This window comes from Quercus lobata, chromosome 2, assembly GCF_001633185.2.
Source record: "Quercus lobata isolate SW786 chromosome 2, ValleyOak3.0 Primary Assembly, whole genome shotgun sequence".
Lineage (NCBI taxonomy): Eukaryota > Viridiplantae > Streptophyta > Magnoliopsida > Fagales > Fagaceae > Quercus > Quercus lobata.
Genome location: NC_044905.1, coordinates 53,350,650 through 53,375,305, shown reverse-complemented (window position 1 = coordinate 53,375,305; position 24,656 = coordinate 53,350,650). Strand labels below are relative to the sequence as shown.

Below are 24,656 nucleotides of genomic sequence, written 5' to 3'. Positions count from 1 at the left end.
ATCCGCGAGTCGCAAACCCAGGTTGGAGCGGGGGTTGCGTCCTCCTCCCAGGTGGCCCCAGCGTGGAAACCCAAGTTCCTGTTGGACGGCAAGCCTTTGCCTTCTACCGCCTGCGTGCGGATGTGGGAGAAGGGTGAAGGTGGCCGGATTGCCCAGACGTTGGCCGAGGGTCTTCTTCTCCCCGATGACGTGCACGCCTTCGAGGATGGATCCGAGGAGTCTGTGGGGTGCCGGTTAGAGTGGCACGCCATTGCGGTAATTCTTTAGTCTATCTACTCCTTCATACAGATTTACTTCTGCTTCCTTTCTAACCTTTGTGCTTGCTAGGCTGCTCAACTGGCTCACATTGTGGCTGCCCGGGCACGGGATCTTGCCGAGGAAAACGAGCGCGAGAAGGGGGCGCGGGAATCAGCAGCCAAAACGGCGAAGGAAAAGCTGAAAGCTGCTGAGTCTGCCGAGAAGAAGGCTGCTGCCGCAGAGAAGAACCGGGCATTGGCCGAAAAGAGGTGTGCGGAGCTCCTGGCCAAGCAGAATGAGACGGAGGTCAAGTTAGCTGAAGCCATCAGTCTCAATATCGCCAACACCGAGGAGTTAGCCGACCTCAGGGCAGCCTTGGCGGCCGCAGAGCAAAAGTGGTACAACGAGCGCTTCGCTGATGCCGAAAATTCTACAGAGCCGGTAGTGGCTCGGGCTCGGAATCTGGGTTTTGAGGCCGGGTGGTTCGCCGCTCTCCAAGCAATGGGAGCTCCCGAAGATTCGCATCTGAGAGACCCCGGCCAAATTCCCTTTCTGAGCCCTGTCCTTGCCGTCCAGGAAGCCCCGGCTGCTATTGACGAGGAGGAAACGGCCAGCATGAGGGAGTTGGTTGAACAAATTGACGCTCACGCCGAGCCTAAAGAAATGGAAGCCACCAGCATCCCGACTGTGCACGAGATTCTCGGTGAAGACCCGCCTTTCCCCCTGACCGACCAGCAGGAAGTGACCCTGCCGACCCAACCTCCCAGCTGATTTTACTTTTATTATTATCGTATTTCTAATTTGGTGGTTTATTTGCCTACGTCATCGGGATGTGGTGACCGAACAATTGCCTTTGTTTGTTTAATTGGTAAACCGTTTTCTTTTTCTGTTTCAATCTGTTGAATGAATTTATATCTATTTGTATGCTTTGCTTGGATCATGCCAGCGTTCTGGCCATTTAATGGAATGATACCCCCAAAACCTGTTGTGCGGTGCTTTGGGGAATCCGAGAGCGCTAATGGACTTAGCATTTGCAAAGGGTTAGGGTTTCAACCTGCTTGGTGATTTTAGCTTAACCGAGAACCTGGTTTTCGTCTTTAGAGCATTTAGTTATAAGGTTTAAACGTGTTCGGTGATTTTAGCTTAACTGTGAACCTGGTTTTCGTCCTTAGAGCATTTAGTTATAAGGTTTAAACCTGTTCGATGATTTTAGCTTAACCGTGAACCTGGTTTTCGTCCTTAGAGCATTTAGTTATAAGGTTTAAACCTGTTCGGTGATTTTAGCTTAACCGAGAACCAAGTTTTCGCCCTTAGAGCATTTATTTGTAAGGATTCCACCTGCTCGGCGATTTTGATCGAGCCGAGGGTCAGGTTTCTGTCCTTAGAGATTTATTCGTAAGGTTTCCACCTGCTCGGCGATTTTGATCGAGCCGAGGGTCAGGTTTCTGTCCTTAGAGATTTATTTGTAAGGTTTCCACCTGCTCGGCGATTTTGATCAAGCCGAGGGTCAAGTTTCTGTCCTTAAAGATTTATTTGTAAGGTTTCCACCTGCTCGGCGATTTTGATCTAGCCGATTTTGATCAAGCCGAGGGTCAGGTTTCTGTCCTTAAAGATTTATTTGTAAGGTTTCCACCTGCTCGGCGATTTTGATCTAGCCGAGGGTCAGGTTTCTGTCCTTTGAGATTTATTTGTAAGGTTTTCACCTGCTCGGCGATTTTGATCGAGCCGAGGGTCAGGTTTCTGTCCTTAGAACTTTATTTGCGATTCTCTTGGTGTGCAGTCACGGAGCCAAAAACAACATATACAAATAAGTTCATCATAATCTTAATTTTAACGAAATACAAGTTCTGGCTTACACGGATGATCATGCATAGAATTTCTTTAAGTTCTTGGCGTTCCATGGTCGGGGAAGCGGCCTCTCGTCGAGGTCTTCCAAGTAGTAGGCCCCTGCACCCACGATGGCCGTGACTCTGTATGGTCCCTCCCAGGTTTGAGCAAGCTTCCCTGCAGCTACGTCTCGCATGTTCCCCACAACCTTTCTTAACACTAGTTTCCTGGCACTGAATTCCCTCCCCTTTACATTTCGGTTGTATCTTTGGGCCAGCTTCTGCTGATACTCGGCGAGTCGTATGGTCGCGGCCTCCCTGCATTCTTCTAGCCAATCCAAATGCTCCATCATCAGGTCGGCGTTCTGGACGAGGTCAAACCCGGCGACCCGTGCACTGCATAAGCTCACCTCGGTTGGTATCACTGCCTCCGCTTCGAATGTCAGAGAAAATGGGGTTTCCCCCGTGGACCTCCTCGGGGTCGTGCGGTAAGCCCACAATACACTGGGTAGCTCTTCTGCCCATCTTCCTTTCGTCCCATCCAACCTTCTCTTGAGCCCGTTCAAAATAGTCTTGTTTACTGCTTCAGCTTGGCCGTTGCTTTGTGGGTAAGCCGGGGTTGAATACTTGTTCCTGATGCTGAGTTCGCTGCAGAAGGTCCGAAAAGCGTTGCTGTCGAACTGTAGCCCATTGTCTGTTACTAGCGAATTTGGCACCCCAAACCTTGTAACTATGTTTTTCCATATAAACTTTTTCACGTCAGTATCCCGGATATTAGCCAAGGCTTCAGTTTCAGCCCACTTTGTGAAGTAATCTACAGCCACCAATACAAAACGGCGGTTCCCCGTTGCTCGGGGGAATGGTCTAAGGATGTCTAGCCCCCACTGTGCGAACGGCCACGGGCTGCTGACAGGATTTAGACGTCCTGTAGGCTGATGGATCATAGGGGCGTGCTTTTGACACTGTTCGCAGCTCCAAACGTATTCAGCGACATCCTTCTGCATCTGTGGCCACCAAAACCCCTGGGTCATCGCTCTGTGTGCTAAAGACCGTCCCCCAACATGTCCGCCACACACTCCCTCATGCAGCTCGATCAGAAGCTCTTTGACTTTTTTGGGATGTAGGCACAAGAGGTAAGGGCCTGCGAAGGACCTCCGGTATAATTTTCGGTCCGAAGACAGCCAGTACCGAGGAGCCACCCAGCGAATCTTGTTGGGCTCGTCTTCATCCTCTGGAACTTTATCCTCGGCAAGGAAATCTATGATCGGGTTCATCCAACATGGACCAGCCACTGCTACCTACGCAACCTCTATTCCGGCTTGATCGGGAACACTCTTCACACAGATACTTGGTTCCCTTATAAGTTCTATTGTGACTAGCCGTGGCGTGTCCTCGGTAGCCGATGAGGCTAGCGTGACAAGGGAGTCAGCGTGCTTGTTTTGTGACCGAGCTACCTGGGATATCTTTACCGTTCCGAATTGACCGATAAGCTACTTCGCTGTACTTAGATAAGCTTTCATTCGAGAGTCTCGAGCCTCGAAGTCCCCTGTGATCTGATAAACAACCAGTCGAGAGTCCGAGTAAATCTCTACATCCTTTGCGCCCAGATGCAATACGGCCCTCAAACCGGCCAGTAGGGCCTCATACTCGGCTTCATTGTTTGAGACTTTGAATCCCAATCTGAAGGAGTGTTCCAGTCGTATACCCTCAGGGGTGATTATGACAATACCAGCACCGGCCCCCATAGCATTTGATGCGCCGTCCACAAATACCCTCCACGGGCGAATTTCTGCACTACAGATTACCTTGCGTCATTCTTGGGTGTGAATTCTGCGATGAAATCAGCGAGAACCTGTCCCTTCACCGAGCTTCTAGGTCGGTATCTTATGTCAAACGATCCCAACCGAGTCCCCCATTTGGCAATTCGACCCGTGAAGTCAGATCTCTTTAACAGGGACTGCAATGGATACTCGGTGAGGACGAACACCGTGTGAGCCTGGAAGTAATGTGGTAACTTCCTCGTGGCGTGCACCAGGGCTAAAACTAACTTCTCCAGGGGTAGGTACCTTGTCTCGGCATCTACTAAGGTTTTGCTTACATAATACACTGACATTTGTACTACCTGGTCCCTTAGCAACACAGCACTTACGGCATGTTCGGTGACTGCGAGGTACATAAACAAATCCTCCCCGGGCTCCGGGGCTGTCAACCTCGGCGCCTTTGCCAAGTATTCCTTCAGCTCTCGAAAAGCCTCATCACATCCCTCGTCCCATCGAAACCCCTTCCACTTCTTCAGAAGTTGATAAAACGACCAGCAGCGATCGGCAAACTTGGAGATGAATCGGTTCAGGGCAGCTAACATTCTAGAGAGCACTTGCACCTCTTTAGGATTGCTTGGTGGTTTGAGGTGGTTCACGGCCTCTATTTGGTCGGGGTTAGCCTCTATTCCCCGAGTAGAGATCAGATATCCCAGGAACTTACCAGCCCCCACTCCGAAAGTGCACTTCTCGGCATTCAGGCGCAATTTGTGCCGCCGTAGTATCTCGAATACTCCCTGGAGGTTTTCGGTGTGCTGTGACTCAATTCTGCTTTTTACCACCATGTCGTCAATATAAACTTCAACCGTGCATCCAATTTTTTCTCGGAACATTCTCGTCATCATTCGCTGATACGTGGCTCCGGCGTTCTTCAATCCAAACGGCATGACCTCGTAGTGATAGTTTGCATTCGGGAAAATAAATGCTATCTTTTCTCGGTTCTCGGGCGCCAAGGCAATCTGGTGGTAGCCTTGGAAGGCATCTAGGAAGCTCATCCTCGGGTGCCCATATGTGGCATCTACTAGCTGATCAATCTTGGGCATTGGGAATAGGTCCTTGGGACATGCCTTGTTCAAGTCTGTGAAGTCCACACAAACTCTCCATTTGTCGTTCTTCTTCTTCACTACGACAGTATTTGCCAACCATCTCGGGAAGAATATCTCTTTTATGACTCCGGCCTCCTTCAGCCGCTGGACCTCCAGGTTTACTGCATCGACGTGTTCTTTTGACGCTCTTCTCGGTTTCTGCTTCTTCGGGGGGAATAATGGGTCCACGTTGAGTTTGTGGACAATGAACTCGGGATCTACGCCGACCACTTCATACGGGTTCCATGCGAAAACATCTACGTTTTGCAAAAGGAACAACAACATCTCTACCCTTTCCCGGTCATTCATGCTTATACCTATCTGGAAATATCTGTCAGTATCTAGAAGAATTCTAACCTTCAACACCTCTTCGGCAATGTCCGCCCCTGTTTCCCCCTAGGGTTTTTGTAATTGCTATGAAGTCTCTTTCTCGGCCTGCTCGGCTTGACCGAGCTGTTCATTTTTCCATTTGACCGCGGCGACGAGGCACTGCCTCGCCACTTGTTGGTTCCCCCTTACCTCGGCAACTCCATACTCAGTAGGAAATTTTACTTTCACGTGGAGAGTGGACGGAACAGCCTCCATGGCGTGGATCCACGGCCTCCCCAGGATTGCGGTGTACGGTGAGAATGATCGGACTACTATGAAGGTAACTATAACTCCCTTACCTTCCATGTCCACTAGGAGAGAGATTTGCCCCTCGGGAATTACGACTCTCCCGTCAAATGAGACCAGCGGCATGTCATACTTCGCCAAATCCTGGGTCTTTAACCCGAGCCCTTCGAAAAGGTCCGGGTACATGACGTCAGCCCCGCTCCCTTGATCAATCATTACCCTCTTCACCAGGAATCCGCCTATCCAGGCTGTTACCACCAAAGTATCGTCGTGAGGTTGGACCGTTCCTTCCAAATCGTCTTCTCCGAACGAGATGGCTAGCCATCCAACTTTCTTTTTCTTCTCGGATGATTCTTCCCCCGTGCAAGCCACTGTCAATACCCTTTTTGCTGCTGCTGTTCCTCTTGGTGCGGCATGGATGATTTCGATTACCCCCAGTGGAGGTGGGAGGGGGTTCCTTTTCTGTTGGGCGCCCTATCCGGCTTCTCGATCAGTGGAGTCTACTACAAACTCTTTCAGGTACCCTGCCTTTACTAGCTGTCCGAGATGATCTTTTAATACCCGACACTGCTCGGTGGTGTGTCCTTTGTCTCCGTGATAGGTGCAGTATAGGTTTTGGTTCCTTCGAGATGGGTCGCCCCCCATTTTGTTTGGCCACCTGAAGAATGACTCGTTCTTGATCCGTTCCAGGATTTTGTGCACGGGCTCTTTAAACCCCACATTAACCCCTTCGATTTGCACCTCTGGTTCCTGCATTCTGAAGTCTCTTTTTGGCTTCGTTGGCAAAATGCTTTGCCGAGATCTCCCCACTAATGGAGCTTTCCCCCTACTCTGTAGCCAGTCATCCTCCAGGCGTTTGTACTCCTCTATGCGTCTCATCAGTTGCCTTATATCCTCGGGGGGTCTTCTCGTCAGCGACTCCCGTAATTCAGAATCTTCGGGGAGCCCCATCCTGAAGGTGCTTGCTGCTATTTTCTCGTTTCCTCCACCAATCTCGTTGTAGAGTTCCTAGTATCGGCTGGCATAACTCCAAAGGGTTTCCCCGACCCTCATTTTCATGGAAAGTAGTGCGTCAACCGGCTGTTGCACTCGGCTGCAGGTCACGAACCTACTGCCAAACTCTTGAATCAGCTTGGCGAAGCTGCGTATAGAACCTTTCCGTAACCCATTGAACCATCTCAGTGCAGTAGAGCCGAGACTAGAAGGGAATACCTTACACATCAATGCATCATTGTGTGCATGCAAAGACATCATGTGGATGTAATGGCTAACATGCTCGACGGGGTCTGTCCTCCCCTCATACGAATTGAATGGCGGTCGTGTGAATCTGCTCGGCATTGGGGCCCGTTCAATTTCATCGGAGAATGGAGATCGGGCCGCCATCCGCAAGGCTCGGCTCATGGCGTACATGGCGGCATTGTGGTGCTGTCGTTCCTCCGGCGATTCTAATCCTTGGTTATCGTAACCATGCAACCGTGAGCGGTTCCGTCGATGACGTGGTTCTCGTGGTTGTCGGTGTGACTCTTGAGAGCGTGATCGGTCTCGGGATCGTTGCGTACCAGATCGGCTGGAGCCCTCCTCGCCCTGATTTCTCCTTTGCTGGGGGTTGCGATTCCTTTCATGGCGCCGACCCCTTGCTTCCAGCTCTAAATCCATTACCAATCTGCGCAACCGCTCCAGCTCTCATTCTCTATCATCATACTGCTGATGCGCCGAGACGCCTGAAACCGTTTGGTGTGTTTGGGCCGACCCTTCTCCCAATCCGGACCTTTCCTCTCCTCTTGGGTGCTCCCTATCTTCCCACCGTTTCTGCCTTCTCTCCCTCCACGTTGATCCCCGAGAAGATCCTATGGAACTGCTCGGTGCACGCTCTCCTGAACGCTCCTCAGACATTCCCCTCGTTTGAGTCTCAGTCGAACCACAACTTCGTAGGAGAGCCCCACGGTGGGCGCCAATTGTAAGAACCAAGTATAAGACTTCTGGGCCTTAAATCGCTTGGGCTCACAATTTATTTGTAGTGGACTCGAGGATTTCCTACTATGGGTCGTTCTCGGCAGAGAGACTCAAAACAACACTTAGTTGATACTCTCTCACTTGACTATTTTCTCTCAGTTTTTCTGAACCCTTCTTCTCCCAAATTTCTTCTATTTATAGCCAAGGTTAGTGGGGAGATTATGATTACAGCCACCGTTAGTGCTACTGAAGGTCCAATATTATCAGGTTAAAGTGGATGTTTAGATGAGAGGGCGGTGCAGCATTTATGGCCTTGGAACTTGATTCCAGCCTGATCGATTATGTTCGGCAACTCAATTTCCCGTGCATATCATGATTTTCCCGGACACGGCTCATATGCTTGCCCGGGAAAGTTTGTCCGATCACCTCTTAAAATTCAAAACCCAAAACTTGTTTTTACATTAAGGCAGTTTCAAGAAGGGCGTAGGGTAACTGGACCTTTCCGCTGGGCCTGTGCCCAAGGCTGGTATGGGCTTGGGCCCAGGGCCTGTATGGGCTTTGGGATCTCAGTGCCGTACATTTATAATAAAAATTGTGTTTAATTTTAAATGCATCCATGCGTTTGCATGAGTTACATGCTAGTTTTCATAATTGTTGAGGTTTTAGTTCTTTATATGTCAAAATAAAATAAAATAATAAATGTATTGTCAAAGTGTTCTAACATTTTGTTGAGCCGAAATTCATTGTTTCATGCACAATTTTCTTGAGTTGAATTTTGCATTTTTGCTTTTGCTTTTAAAAAAAAAAAAAAAATTTAATGCACTGTTTTATGTAAGAAAAAAACATAGTTTAACACAGTTCTTTATAGGTCAAAATAAAATAAAATAAAAAAGGTATTTTCAAAGTGTTGTGACATTTTGTTGAGCTAAATTCACCGTTTCATATACAATTTTCTTGGGTTAAATTTTGTATTTTTGCTTTTTTTTTTTTAACGCACAATTTTAAGTAAAAAAACATAGTTTTACACACACAAAAAAACCCCATACTTTCCATAAACTTTCAAATCAAGCAATTTCCCCTTAATATATTGGAGACGAACAAATACCCCTTACTTTACTTTCTTAAGAGCGAGGAGCTTATCTACTGTAACTTTTTGGTTTGATCAATTTACTGAGGCAAAAACTCACCATTTCACACTTTTGAGCTGATCACTTTTTATCTTTTTAATAAAATATTGACACAACAAATAATCACAATATTTTCACAATTTTTGAGGTGCTAGTGTCTTACAAGTCAAAATAAAATAGTAAATTATCATACTAGAACCAACCATAACAAAAAATAAATGTATTGTTAAAATATTGTGATATCTCGTTGTTATCACAATATTTTTGTAGGGACTAGGTTTGAGCACTTCTGCTACTAGGTGAGTGGACTCGAGCCCAACTAGCCCAATACAATAAATTTATAGAGAGTAGGTTTAAGAACTAGGTCTTAGTGAGGATTACAACAACTAGACACGGTTATGAATAGATTGAATAACAAGGATATGGACTAAAGTATGAAATTCTGTCCTCGGGCATTTCGTCCAAGGAACTTAGTGTTCTTATTCTTTCTTCAGTGCTAGGTCACAAAAGTTTCCAAGATCCTGCAAATTGCTACCATATTCTCCTTCCTTTTCCTTTTGCCCCCTTTCCTGGAGGATTTCTCACATTATATATCCCCCTCCAGTCGATTTTGACCCTTCATCTGTTGATCATGCAGGTCACTACTCGAATGCCTGTCCCATCAGCCACCTTCCTAAACCTTCAGTGAGTTGCAGCAACCAAGACTGTATTGTTCAGGGGTCATTTCTTCATTAATGCGGCCAGAACGTTAGTTGTGGGCATTTAATGCGGAGGTGACAGCTTCTCCTTGAACTGTTCCTACACCATGCTCCCATGGCTGTCCTACAGTACTTGTCCTTTTTCTTGGGACTCTTTGGGAGGCTGCCGTTGATGGCAGACCGTTCTTCCCTACTAGGATCTGGGTTGGCCAAGGACAGAATTTTCCTCGGCGATGTTTTTAGGCCACTTGGGCTTTATTTATTCGTCCTCAGCTATTCCTTCCTCCTTGACGTGGGCTTTGGGTTTAGTATGAGATGGGTCGGGGTTGCCAAATTCTTTGACCCCACAATTTTTATAATTGCTGAGGTGTTAGTTCGTTATAGGTTAAAATAAAATAATAAAAGTATTGTGAAAGTGTTGTGACACTTTGTTGTGACACTTTGTTGTGTTTCTATTATTTTATTTTTATCAATTTTGTTGAGTTAAAATTCAATGTTTTATGTCCAATTTTTCTTGGGTTGACTTTTTGTATTTTTTTGTTTTTTTTAACGCACTGTTTTAAGTGAAAAAAAAAAAACAGTTTTACACACAAAAAAAAAAAAACAAAAATAAAATGTAAAAAACATTTTCCATCATTCAATATGTTTAATTTTTCAAAAATTTTCTTTTTAAGTATTTTGAGTTTTAGGTAGTAATGATACTTTGAAAATTGGAACGGTGAAACATTCAAGAAATGAGAATCAGGTAACTATGGGTCCGTTTGGATTGAGCTTATTGTTGCTAAAACTGAAAACTGAAAACTGAAAACTGAAAACACTGTAGCAAAATAATTTTTAAATGTGTAAATAGTGTCGTGGGACCCATGAATAGTGCATGAACAGTATGTAAACAGTGCGTGAATAGTATTTTTTGTCCCCTGCACAGTACTTTTACTGTTCACGTGCAGAGAAAAAAAAAAAAAAAAAAAAAAAAAAGGTAGGAAAACGTAGAGCTGAAACGCAAGTTTCAGCTCTACCCAAACGGGCACTATACCACATAATGATGTTTTTTTTTTCCCCTAAAATTCAGGAATTAAAAAAAAAAAAAAGTGTAAAACAACGTCGTTTTGGGTAATTTAGCAGTGCAATTTAACGGAAAAGAAATTTAGCAGTGCAAGTTTGGCATTTGATCATGGAAGAGACAGCACGCATGATTGAAGAGACAGCACGTAGGAATGAAAAGAAAGAACTAGACTTGATTTGAAAAAAAGAAAAAGAAAGAAAGTGCTGGAGAGCTGGGCACGCGGGATTGCCGCGCGCTAAGTGCGAGGCTTTACATAAAAAAAAACAGTCTGGACTCTGGAGAGCACGGAAGCGACTTGTCCTTTTTAACTCCCGCAAAATTCAAACGCAAAATAAAATAAATAAAAATATTCTTATTCTTTTGGCTCTACTTTACTTTATGCCCATAATAATAAAAACACGCACAACAACTACAAATGCAAATGCAAATCCAAATCACATACGCATACACCCTCACTAAACAAACTATAAAAACCCACGTTCCCAGCCTCAATTTGCTTCCACGTTCAAATCTAATTTTTGCGATTCTGAAATCCAAAATAGGCTTTTTGGACATGAATTTAGAGGTGGACGCCAAGCCTAGCTTGCTCTCTTCTTCTGATAAGCTTTTCACTCACTCTCTCACTGATGCCACCAAACACCACCACCACCACCAGCGTCGCCGCCGATGCTCCTCCTCCTCCTCCTCCGCCGACGCCAAGCTTCGAGATGCGCCAACGCGGCTCAACCGCGCTCAGTCTATCAGCCACGCCGCCGCCGAGACTTATCTCGTCACTCGGCTCAGCTTCATCCTCCTCCGATATCTAGGGTACTCTTCTTTATTTATTTATTTATTTATATTTTTGCATTTATATGATTTATCATTTATGTGTGTGTTTTTTTTGTACAAATTTCACATTTTCTGTTTGGTTGCGGAGAAAATTGAGCCAGAAAAGAAAAAAAAAAAAGGAAGAGATTTGAAACTTGACGTATTAGCTTCTGAAAATTTAGCTAATTTTTCTGGTGACAAAGAAAATAGGAGAGAATTTTGAAATTTGAATCGTAGAGTTGTTCTGCTTTTTTACCTTTTGCAAATTTAGCTAAGTGGTTTCATGATGATTTATTGGAATTTGACATTTGGTGTTTGATGTTGGGTTGCTGAGAAAATTGAGTGAGAAAGAAAAGTAAGAGGAATTTGAAAGTTGAATTTTATGATATTCTGCAGTTTACTTTTTGCAAGTGTGATGTATAGCTGAGATGATTTTGGTTTATTTATTTATTTTTCTACTGATTTTTTTTTTTCCAACAATAATTGAAGAATTAATATACCATTCTAATTGAATATAAATCCAATTTGCATCTTGTTTATCCATTGTTTCATTTAGGGATGTCCAAAGTCGTTTTCTGCTTCAAAAAACCAATGAGGACAGTTTTAATAACTTCTTTAATATTGCCTTTTATTTTATTGAAAAGGTTAATGTTTGGATTTTCTAAAGTAGACAAACAAAATGAGACGGAAGGAGTAAATTGCTTTGCAACTTTGTGCATAGATCTCTATAGCCAATGAACTCATCTCAAATGACATCTCCTTCCCTTTGTAAGAGCAAGGTGGAGGGTACGGTTATGGGTTCAAGACCCATGGGTGCGTCTGTATCTTCTAAATATATAAATGTATAGATCTCCATGTAAAGTCATTTTACTTGCCAATAAAATAAATTCAGACTATTATGGAGGATATTTTTTTTTACCTGATTTGCGAACAAAAAAGTTTGGCTTATACTACATGAAGAATGTGTGTATAAATGATGTTAATGCTTTTGAGAAGTTAAGTGATTCTAGTAATAGTTGGACAACTTTTCAAATCCAAGGAGTTGATGTGTTTGTTCTGAAGTATTTGTTATTTTTTCTGTTTCCATTGGATGGAGTTCTTGGATCAGTTTTGGCATGTTATATGCCTTAATTTCTAACAAGTCCATGCTTACTTTAGTTTACTGTCCAAGAAAAAAATTGATGGATGAAAGGCTTTAGATTTTTCTTTGTCAGCAATTAGGTTTCAAGTGACATGGAAAGCTTTCACCTTGTTTTAGTTGGTGTGGATATCATTTTTAACCATTTCTTTTCATTCAGGGTAGGCTACCGGTGGATCACAAGATTAATTGCTCTTGGTTGTTATGCCTTGCTACTTATGCCCGGCTTTCTTCAAGGTTTGTGTTGTTTTTACTTGTTGCATAACCTTGTTCCCTTGTCCTTTCTTTTTGTTTCCTTTTATTTGATTGCTTAGTTATATAACTAGATTCTGAAGGAAACTAAATGCCGGGGATTCCTTGTGTCTATGTGAAGAAAAGACAAAAGCGGCATGGTTTCTAGATTATTTTTCAATCTGTGACAGGGACATATTTTTATTTTAGGATATATTTACATATGGTCCGAATAAATGGAACATAACTTGCTTGCTATTGTTCTACAGTTGCATATTATTATTTCTTCTCAAGCCAGGTCCGGCGAAGTGTTGTTTATGGAGATCAACCAAGAAATAGGTAAGTACTTGTGATGGAGGTAATAAATTTTTCTTTATTTTCTTTTTGCCAAGCTATGAACTGACTCATGTATCACATGCAAATGCAAATTTTTTACTTTTGCAATTGTGTCTTTACTTTTATACAGATTGGATCTATTTTTACCTGCAAATAGTGGTGAACCAAAGCCAGTTGTTATATTTGTAACTGGTGGAGCTTGGATTATTGGGTTAGTGATTTGTGATAGCTCCTAGGTTTTGCATTACTGTTCAGTTTAAATTTGTTGCATCTTGTGATACAAAACATTGTGAATACATGTTTACAACATTAGTTGCTTAATCTGTGTACTAAATATAGGGCTACAAAATCTGCCATCCCTATTATTTGCTTGAGGGCTTAAAGCAGGTTTAAAGTTTGGAAGATATGATGTCTTTCTGAAATTTTATTTTGATATTATAAACATATGTTTCTTATTTTGGTAAGAGAATCTCCCATCATAGCAGTAAGGATTGCCAATTGCATTTGGGATCAGCATGTACACTTTGAGATTGCAAGAACTACCCATCTGTGCTAACAGTAAATAGTTGCCAAATTACATTTGACATGGAGCTTTTTGGGAATATGAAATACAGTTAAGGAGCCACTTTGACCTTGTATGTACCTTTGGAGCGTTTTGCCAAATTCACTAGGTGTGTGTAACTAACAAATAAAAAGAAAAGAAATGAATGGATCTATGAGACAGTCGAGTTAAATTTGTCCATGAGAGGATGGACGATAATGTATGGTAGATTCAGTGTTTTCGATGTTAAATTTACTACTGCTACTTGAACTAAGATATGAGGCAAATGTGAGACATCCTCAAAACTTTACTAGAGTATCTACATTTACTAGATCCAAATCCCTGTTAGACCCTTTTTTTTTCTTATCTAATGCAAAAGTCCTCGTCACATGATAAATTTATGGCACTGCCTGTTTGAACTTTGTTAGTTCAGCAGTTTTAACCATAATAGTGGTTTGATTTTATTTTGTATTTTCAGTTTTCAATTTTTTATATTTTCTTCATTTGCTGATGCCAAATAGGTATAAGACATTGTAGATAACTAGATATTAGCATTCATTCCCTTGAATATATGGATTTATCTACCGTTGTTCAACATCACTTATATTTCTTTCTTCCTCACCCCCCCTTCCCTCTTTTCCCCTTTTTTGCCTTCTATAGGTACAAAGCATGGGGTTCTCTTTTGGGACAGCAATTGGCAGAAAGAGACATAATAGTGGCATGCATTGACTATAGGTATTTTGTTTTTTGATGCTTTCTTCTCCTTCCTTTTTAATAGAATAAATTGAATAAACCCTAAATGGACCACCCAACAATTAACACTTGAGCCAAAGCCTAAGGACGCTTGGTGTTTGATTTCAGTTCATTGCCATACTGGAGTCCATAGTTCATCAATGACTTGATATACAATAATAAACTAAGTCCTTTGACTGCTAATATGGGAACTGATACTTGCTCATCTTCAGCACTTTACCCACAAAGTTAAGCCTATGGGTTTAGGCCCAGTTATGTTATATTAACTGCTCACTATTATTCAATATGAGATTTTACTACTTAACTAACCACAACATCCCTCCATTATATATTGATGGAAAAAAGATACAGTGAAAGTTACATGGTATCTGATCATGCAGCCCAAATAAGGCTGCAAAGTTGATAGCTTTGCTGTATTCAGCAGGTAAAGCCTAAAGGTTTAAAGGTAGGGAATGGAGTTATTGTAGGAATAATCCCTTTTTTTAATTTAAAAAAAAAAAAAGGGGTCTACCTTCCTTATATTTTCATTGATATTTATAAGGGATTACGAATACTGACTAGCCAAAGATGCATAATCTAGATAGTTTCCAAGACAACTTAAATAGACATTCGAGTACATAACTTAATAAATAATATTAATACTAGGCACATTCTCACATACTCTACACTTTACCAGATAGTAAAATACAATTTTCAAAGCAAGAAATAGCAATACTAATACCACAAAGGGAAGCATATTATGAATTTCTAAGCATCAAAATCCTTAATGTATTCAAGGAACTAAGTTGCTAATTTAATCATTTTAGCTGCTGCATCATTGGAGATGTTGATGCCAGTTGCACCCTTTTAGCTCCTGCATCAATACTTCATACAAATAATTTTCATTATCTCTAAAGTATGCGAAGTTGTTCTGTTATCTGTATTCTGTCCATTATGGTCTAAGTTTATTTATAAGATCCTCACAAGTTAAGATGTGATGCAGGAATTTTCCCCAGGGGACTATTGGTGATATGGTAGAAGATACTTCCCAGGGCATTTCATTTGTCTGTAACCACCTTACTGAGTATGGGGGTGACCCTAACAGGTGACAGACTAATTTCTTGGTTTTGGGAATTCCCCATCTCACCTTCAAACCATGTCATTGATCTTTTTGTGCCTATTTGAGTAGGATCTATCTAATGGGGCAATCAGCTGGTGCACACATTTCTGCTTGTGCCCTCCTGGAGCAAGCAATCAAAGAATCTGAACCCGAGAAAGGAGAGAGTATTACATGGAGTGTATCTCAATTAAAAGCTTATTTTGGTTTATCTGGAGGGTAATTTTTTATATGTTGCTTTTGTAGTGAATCTCATGGAAGTTTCTGAATTTGATTAGAGGTCCTCAGTTTATCTAATATGTTTTATTGTTTAATGCATGCATATATATATATATGTATATAGTTTACCATTTATTAAGAGTAAATATATAGAAGATTGTGAGGATCAAGCCTGGGGTTTAACCTTTGGAACCCAGATGAGAAACATGTAGCTGCAGAACTTGTTGATCATGAGGGTTTAGATGTGCATGAGAAAATGGGACATCCATTGGCATTTTTACCAAGGTCACTGATGGTTGATATCTTCTCAATACCATAAATCCTAAACCCGTTCTCACTTTTTTGCCGTGTAGTTATAAGTTTTGAATCCTGGACACAGTAAGCAGTGTGCCCCTTGACCTGCCTTATTGGATATGGAACACTGCCGGTATTTTTGCAAATACTAATGACTTATAGATGGTCCAACTGGGCATCTAGCAATTGCCTTCTAAATTACTTTTTGGTGTGTAGTTTGGAGCTTTACTGGTCTGACATATGGCTTTTGTACTGCATGGTTTTGACTTTTGAGTTTCTTTTGTGTTGCTGCAGTTTAGTGTCTGTCAAGTTATTGTGCTTTTTGATTATTATAGAAATTTATAATGAAGGAATGGCTTTTAGTTTTTCAAAGAGGTTCCAAACTTATACCATAAATGTTATTGTTTGGCGTGACTGCCCTAAGTTACCTAGAATAGTGGATCTTTGTTGTTTGCTGTCTGTAAAATGGGAAAGTGAATGTGGTACTGCCTCATATCCTTTAATGTGACTGGTATCGTACATTTATACAACTTAAGAAGATTGTATCATTAGAAGTAGGCTTTTTTATTTTTTATTTATTTTTTATTTTTATAATTAAGTTTGGCCCAAGGGGATTGGGAAGGGGAGATTCGAACTAGTGACCTCTGCTTCATGAGGCGCGGTCCCCTGTTGTGCTACTCCTTTGGGTAAGAAGTTGTACCCTTCTTTTACCTATAAAAAAAAAAACAAAAATGTAAAGTACGATTGTTCAATTTAATCTGTATGAGTTTAGCTTGGTTTTGCCTTGAACTCTATGAAGTCTTTCAAGAAATATAAATAAGGGAAGGAAAATAATTGAATTTTTGGATTATCATGGTTAGTGTTTGGAATGGAAGTATGCCACATTTTCGATTGAATTATTCCAGAACACTGCTAACTAGTATGGTGTGTCCTGTTCTCCCCATTTATTTATTTTAATTAGGAGAGAAAATTCAAAATTGTGGATCAAGTGTTGTTTACTGACACTCTTCAGGTCCTTGTTTATGCTAGTCATCTATGTCTATTATAGGTGTGAGCCGTTTTCTCAAGGCAGATGTCATATATATTGGTATAATAATCCTAAAGATCAGAAAGCATTTGATCCATCAGTTGGAAGTGAGGCTTCACAAAAGATATTCAATCTATACAATAGCAGGAAAGATGAAACTACTAGAATTATCAGTCTGAGTAAATTAGAAGGCAATGGGATACATCTGTCAATCAGACTAGTACTTTGTTTTTACCATGCTGCCCCCTCTGGCACTGCTTCCTTTCAGCACTAGGTGGATGGTGCTGTTTTTGCTTTCCCATTTTAAGGATGCAAATCCTTTATGAATTTTTAGAAGAAAAGTGAAATAAAGTATGGTTTAATTGTTTTGTGAGGTTGCAAAGAGACTTGCATATGCTTGCATACTTTTTTGCTGCATAATGTTTGCTGATTTACTGATTGAACATGAACTTATGTCCATATTTTGATTTTTTCCCTTAAAAATTTTGGGAGCAGGTACAATTTACCTAATTTAGTTGATCACTTCAATAATCGAGGTCTCTATCGCTCCATTTTCTTAAGGTACTTGCCTAATATATTTTCCTGTGAACTGATTGCTATACGCTTATGAACTTATTATTACTATCTTTTTTATTTTATTTTATCTGCTTATCACCTTGATATATTCTTGTAATGTGCAATTACAGCATTATGGAAGGTGAACAAGGATTGCAACGATTTTCTCCTGAAGTTCAAATACAGGACAAAAGCATTAGAGATGCTGTTTCTCGCTTGCCTCCTATTACTCTTTTCCATGGAACTTCAGATTATTCCATACCATCAGATGCCAGGTTAGGATGTTCCCTTAAATTTTTGCTGCAAGATCACTATGTTTGGTAAGAGGGGGTTGACCTTCCTCTCCCTCCATGGTTCTTGTCTACCAAACAAGGGGACTTTGTCTATTCCTTCCCTTTTCCATCCTCCCCCTGTCCTTCCTGCAATCCCATCAAACAAATATAACACGGTCATATGAAATATGATTACTCCTAATTGAATGCTTAGTTACAAAATTTTAATCTTTGCTCCCTGTTTGGTGTTTTGGGTAATTCCCTTTTCGTAAGGGAGATGCTCAAGGGTTGAAAGGGGAGTTTTGTAGGCAAGGTAATGGGACTGTGTAGCGAATAGTTCCCCTTGTGTTTTATGTGGTGCATTGGCTGTGAATGCAATGCTCAGTGCTTTGAAGACACAGACTAGCATAGTAGCATGGTTAAGCTGAAATATATCTTCCTAAAGTCCTTGCATGAGTGGACATGGCTATCTACATCTTTTTCAGCAAGAAGGATCTTTACAGTACATTGAAGTTTCCAATAACACACCACCAGCATACCATTTCTATCACGATTAATATAGAAATATCAGACAGGAAAGCAAGGGGTTATAAATGACATGCATATAATGTTGTTTACACACTTGAATTACACATAATTAATGTATCATTTCTTTCATGCTCTTTAAGAAATATGAACATAGTAAGTATAAAACATAAGAAGGATAGCATAGTTATTTATGTGTGCTGAATCCAATTTAATTTAATTTGATAATCTATTTATTCATTCATGCATCATCATCAATTTACAGGCTAATAAGTTTTTCTTAGTTTCTCATGCATAATTCCAGATATTTACTCATCTTTTGCAGTAAAACTTTCGTAGATGCTCTTCAAAGGGCAGGAGCTCAAGCAAAGCTAGTTCTTTATGAGGGAAAAACACATACAGATTTGTTTCTCCAAGTAAGTGATGCCTTGAATATCTTCTTGTAGATTGATTGATAATTTGATATTATTACGTGCCTTTACTCCTATTAATAACCACTGTTCATATTTAGGCATATGTTGCCTGATCTATCAAATGTTATATACTCACTAATGTTATTAAGTGGACAAGATATCCACCATAACAACTCCTAGAAGGAAGTTGTTTATAGACATTTATAATTCATGTATACAGCAAGGTGGCCTTGTGCTTCAAAGCAACCCTCAACTTTTTGGTCATTCGATGCAGGATCCTTTAAGAGGGGGTAAAGACGAACTGTTTGACCATTTAGTTTCTGTGATACATGCCGGTGATAAGGAAGCTCTTGACAAGGATGCTATGGCCCCTCCAAGAAGACGCCTTGTTCCTGAGTTTTTGTTGAAGTTGGCTCGCAAGATTAGCCCCTTCTAGCTCTTATGGTTCTCAAAGTTATCACTATCCTTATTCATTTACCTCCGTTAGATGATCGTGTATTAATTTTAGGAACTCTCAGTTTGTATTATTTTATAGGAATTCTCACAGTTCTTTTTCTTTTGGTGACTTAAGTTAATGGGTTATTATTACAATAGGAAAATTTGTTATGTACTTTTGAATGCATTTTTTTCGAAGTCTAGACTTGGTTCCACCATTTGAGTTCCCCATGGGCCCAAAAAATCTCACTTATTAAAGTGCATTAATGCCATCGATCGGGCGAATTAAAGCCGTTTTATTATTATTATTTGAACTGAAGTAGACACATTTTTGCATTGACACAAAAAAAATTGAACAAATTCTAAATTGAGGGTTTTCTGCCCCCCATGATTCTTATTCCCACCGTGGAGGTTCTGACATGCTTCATAACGGAATTTGATTCCTCATTTACTGAAGATTAATGCCCGAGTGTGATTTGAGGATAAAGAGGACGGTATTATTTGAGGGTGATTTGGCGCAGACACATTTTGATTTCAAGCAATGTCCGCGAAATATCTGTGGAAACTGGAAAGCCCACTGAACCGTTGCCTTGCATTGAAATTTCTTCTGTCAATATCAATGTGAGGTTTGAGTGTCTTATTATTATTTTCTGGTAGAAGTAGAACAATAAAATCTATTAAATTCGAAGTTGTTGAATTAGTCTCATCCATCGCCTTGGCTTGATTTTGAGCCAGCCACACGAACGTAAGTCTGCTTGAATTCGACTGGTAGGAGATTTTATTAGTCTTTTTATAGTTTTGTTTTGTTTTTTGTTTTTTGTTTTTTGTTTTTTTTGAGATGAATATGATGGTTACAAAGGGAAGAGATAATTGGTATCCTAAACATTTTTGTTGAAAATTTATAAAGTGCCAGTTTAGCACTTTAGCTAAAAAGTTCTTAGTATAATTAGTTGTTATTGTTAAAAATACTTGTTAAGTAGACAGAAAATGGGTGCCTACAAGTTTTTGAACTTAGAGAAGACTCGGGGTCAACTACAAATAGACTAATCTGCATGTTAATTTTCTCCGTATATCTAAGATAGACTCTTCAAAGTGCAATAAGATAAAAGTAACAAGCTTAAATCATTGAATTATTTAGATAGTACCCAATGAATAAATAGACCATTAGCTGTTGCTTGCTAGCTTAATGAGGTTCGCAATTAGTAGGGTTATGAGGACGTGGGTGTTTATTTTATTTTATTTTTAGGGGGGGGGGGTGTTTATTTTGTTAAAAATATTTTTGTGCACTAAAACTGAAATTATTATTATTTTTTAAAAATCAACAAAATGAGGTCTTCATTAAAGCACTGGTGGGAATTGAGATGGGGTTTTACACCAAGACCGGTTTGAATGTATTCTCTTAGGGAGAGACCTTTCAATGATCTATCTTTTATTTAGATACCACTAATATATATATAAATAAAGTAAACTCATCTTAATCGTTTTGTCAAAATAAATAAATTAAGTTATGGAAAACTTTATCCTAATCAATTTTTTAGCCAGCTTTATTTTTTAAAGTCTTCTTTCAATTATATCTTAATTGTCAAAAGCTTGTAGTTCAACTGTCACTTAATGATGTTTCTAATAGGGATATCTTGAGTTCAAATCACCTTCCTTTATTTTGTCTTGTTCCAGTGAGTTTAATGGTCCATTTTACACACTTCTACTTGGATGTATGGCCTATAGATAAGATAAGGGTAGAGAAGCTTAGAACAACGAAGTCTCAAAATGAAGGCCATTCTCATTGTCTGCCTTCTCTTGGCTTCCATATGTTTCATTCCTTCTTCAAATGCAGCTGAAGGTTACCTCGTGAGAGCACTATTTTGAATTTTCTAGTAGCTAGATAGTATTCTTTGATGGTGATTTGACGCAGGCACATTTTACACACTTCTACTTGGATGTATGGCCTATAAATAAGATAAGGGTAGAGAAGCTTAGAACCACGAAGTCTCAAAATGAAGACCATTCTCCTTGTCTGCCTTCTCTTGGCTTCCATATTTTTCATTCCTTCTTCAAATGCAGCTGAAGGTTACCTCGTGAGAACACTATTTTGAATTTTCTAGTAGCTAGATAGTATTCTTTGATGGTGATTTGACGCAGGTACATTTTTGATTTCAAGCAATGTCCTCGAAATATCTTTGTGGAAACTGGAAAGCCCACGGAACTGTTGCTTTGCATTGAAATTTCTTCTGTGAATATCAATGTGAGGTTTGAGTGTCTTATTATTGTTTTCGGATAGAAGTAGAACAATAAAATCTATTAAATTCAAAGTTGTTGAATTAGTCTCATCCATTGCCTTGGCTTGATTTTGAGCCAGCCACCCGAACTTAAGTCTGCTTGAATTCGACTGGTAGGAGATTTTATTAATCATTTATTGTTTTGTTTTGTTTTTGTTTTTGTTTTTTTGTTTTTTTGTTTTTTTTGGTTGAGATGAATATGATGGTTACAAAGGGGAGAGAGAATTGGCATCCTCAACATTTATTTTGAAAATTTATAAAGTGTTAGTTTAGCTACAAAGTTCTTGGCATAATTAATAGTTATTGTTAAAAATACCAAGAAGTGCTGGTTTAGCTACAAAGGTCTTGACATAATGAGTGGTTATTATTAAGTAGACAGAAAAGGGGTGCTAACAAGTTTTTGAACTTATTGAAGGCTCGGGGTCAACTACAAATAGACCAATGCACATGTTAATTTTCTCCGTATATCCAAGATAGACTTTTCAAAGTGCAATAAGATAAGAGTGACAAGCTTCAACCCTCGAATTATTTAGATGGTATCCAATGAATAAATAGACTATTAGCTGTTGCTTGCTAGCTTAATGAGGTTTGCAATTAGCAGAGTTATGAGGACGTGGGTGTTTATTTATTTATTTTGAGGGACGGGTGTTTATTTTGTTAAAAATATTTTTGTGCACTAAAACTGAAATTATTTATTTATTTTTAAACAACAAAATGAGGTCTTCATTAAAGCACTGCTGGGAATTGAGATGAGGTTTTACGCCAAGACCGGTTTGAATGTATTCTCTTAGGGAGAGACCATCCAATGATTTATCTTTTTATTTTGATACCACCAAAATAAGTATATATATATATATATATATATATATATGTGTGTGTGTATATAAAAGTTGGGTTCAAGTTACACCTGGTGTAACTTTAAGCAATATTACATCATCTAATAATTTGTTATAAAATTCATATTTTAAAAATCTCACTGTTGAATTACATGTTCTATATGTTCTTAACATTCATGCCAATTTTTATGTTAATGGGATGTTATTTACCATTTAATCCATAAACTCATCTTTTATGCATTATTTTAAACTATAAAAATTTGAATTTAAACAATTGATTGATAACATGACTATTAATCTTTGATCACCTTGAAATTTTGCAAGCATGGAGAATATATGAAGATAATATAATCTAACGGTAGATTTGTCAAAATTCGCATCTAATTAAAATATATTGAGTGGTGTAATATTGCTTAAAGTTACACTAGGTGTAACTCTCTCTCTCTCTCTCTCTCTCTCTCTCTATATATATATATATATATAAGTAAATTCATTTCAATCGTCTTGTCAAAATAAATAAATAAATAAATAAAGTTACAAAAACTTTATAGTCCGTTTGGATTAAACTTATTTTTGCTGAAACTGAAAATTGAAAATACTGTAGCAAAATAATTTTTAAATATATGAATAGTACCATGAGACCTATTTTTAATATTTTTAAATACGTGAACAGTACATGCACAGTACATGAACGGTGCATGCACTGTTCATGAGCAATAAATTTTGTCTCTGAAAGTCAACATAAGTGGCTTGAAAAAAAAAATAAAGAAGCAAAACGTCAGACGTCAGACGTAGACGCGCAATCCAAACCGCACCTTATTCTAATCAATTTTTTAATGGTCCATTTTACGCACTTCTACTTGGATGTATGGCCTATAAATAAGATAAGGGTGGAGAAGCTTAGAACCAAGAAGTCTCAAAATGAAGGCCATTCTCATTGTCTGCCTTCTCTTGGCTTCCATATTTTTCATTCCTTCTTCAAATGCAGCATCAGGTTACCTCGCGAGAGCACTATTTTGAATTTTCTAGTAGCTAGATAGTTCATAGTTGTATTTTAATTTATTTTGTTGCGTACTTATTAAAATAAACTTTTGATTTTGTTCATTGAGTAAGCTTTTACGTAGTAGCAGTTACTCATTTACATATGTTGAAAAATATTTTGAATATAAGCTTGTTAATTTCAAATTGTTGTTAAAGACTGGGCAAAATTAAATGATTTTTAAGATACCGATATTGAAATCAAATGAGTTTTCTTGTTTTTAATGGCCTAAAAGATAATCATATATTCAATTCCAAAAGCTAGTGTTTTTCTGATAAATTTTAAGTTTCTAAACACGTACTAATTAGCAAATTACTTGTCAAGTAATTTCACTGTTTGAGATTTTCCATTTATGGAACTTTTGCTCTAATTGCTCTCTTCCATGTATGTTTTCTCCTTAATTTCTTAATTTGGTTATATTCTGATAAATTTATCTCATATATATCTCAGAAAAGTGTAATCCATATATTCGTGGATCTTGTCGATCGAAGCCGCCAGCTCAACCCTTGAAGCCAGTTGCTCCACCGTTGAAGCCGCCAACTCCACCAAGGAAGCTAACTTCAGCAGCTGAATGTAGTCGTAACCCAAATAAAAGTTGCACACCTCCAACGCCACGTAATCCCTATAAGAGGCGAAGTCCGCCATTCAATAGGCCTTAAGAAATGAAGCACCATGGTTCAGTAACAATTAAGCATTAGGTTGCTTATTATCGTGGAGAGAAGTAGTAATTAAGAATAAAGTGGGTTTTATGTGATATATGGTTTGGGCTTTATGATGCCTCCTATAATTGGTTCCTAGTTATGTATTATGCTCTCCATAATAATAGTATATTGTAACGTGTGCAAAATAAAAGAGTGGACTAATCTGTTGGCTTATTTGAGGGACTTCTATATAAATTCCAATCATATAGTGAGAAAAAGTTTGATTTATAAAATAGTAGAACCGAAATTTTATTTCAGGAGATACAAGATAAAAAGGATAATATTTACAAAAAAAAAAAAAAAAACCTAAATAAACTAAGTTGATTATTAATGATAAAATAAATAAACAATGCTAATTGTCATACAAAGTCTAATATAAACATAAGAACTATTATTTATTATTTCATACATAGTTTAAGTTGTGGCTCAAGAAATACCACAAGGAGATTTGCAAAATCTATCTCGATTTGGGTAGAATTCAATTCGGGCTTATTATTATGCTCAGATTCTCCATAATCTCAATTAACCACAAACATATAGTTAATATCATTAAAATAAAGAAACAAAAATAAGCAGTTCATAGTTATTAATAATCAAAATAAGAAATTAATCTAAATATATAAAGTTTAGACATCTAACTTGATTTCTTAAAAGTTTCTCAAAAAAAAAAAAAAAAAAAGATTTCTTAAAATATATTGAGACCTTGTTTTAATGGGAAAAAGGTAATGGATGCATTAAAGG

General features: G+C 39.2%; 1 protein-coding gene and 1 long non-coding RNA gene across 6 annotated transcripts; both read left to right on the top strand.

Moving 5' to 3' along the window:
* The first annotated feature begins 10,931 nt into the window (after window positions 1-10,931).
* On the top strand, window positions 10,932-19,414 carry LOC115975842 (isoprenylcysteine alpha-carbonyl methylesterase ICME). 5 transcript variants are annotated; one of them, XM_031096862.1, is made up of 11 exons: window positions 10,932-11,228; window positions 12,527-12,603; window positions 12,867-12,936; window positions 13,064-13,144; window positions 14,135-14,209; window positions 15,210-15,311; window positions 15,396-15,542; window positions 17,359-17,424; window positions 17,550-17,693; window positions 18,541-18,631; window positions 18,903-19,414. In XM_031096862.1, exons 1-11 carry the CDS (start codon window positions 10,975-10,977, stop codon window positions 19,062-19,064), a joined length of 1,269 nt encoding a protein of 422 aa, XP_030952722.1. In that variant the 5' UTR covers window positions 10,932-10,974; the 3' UTR covers window positions 19,065-19,414. The 5 variants fall into 5 exon arrangements, with proteins under 5 accessions (XP_030952722.1, XP_030952721.1, XP_030952724.1 ...); XM_031096861.1 differs by having other exon boundaries at window positions 18,849-19,414; XM_031096864.1 differs by having other exon boundaries at window positions 18,555-18,631; window positions 18,903-18,995.
* Window positions 19,415-23,038: 3,624 nt separating this feature from the next.
* Window positions 23,039-24,089, top strand: LOC115978045. The gene is made up of 2 exons (XR_004088628.1): window positions 23,039-23,169; window positions 23,665-24,089. It is a non-coding gene; the product is annotated as an uncharacterized LOC115978045 (long non-coding RNA).
* The last annotated feature ends 567 nt before the right edge of the window (window positions 24,090-24,656 follow it).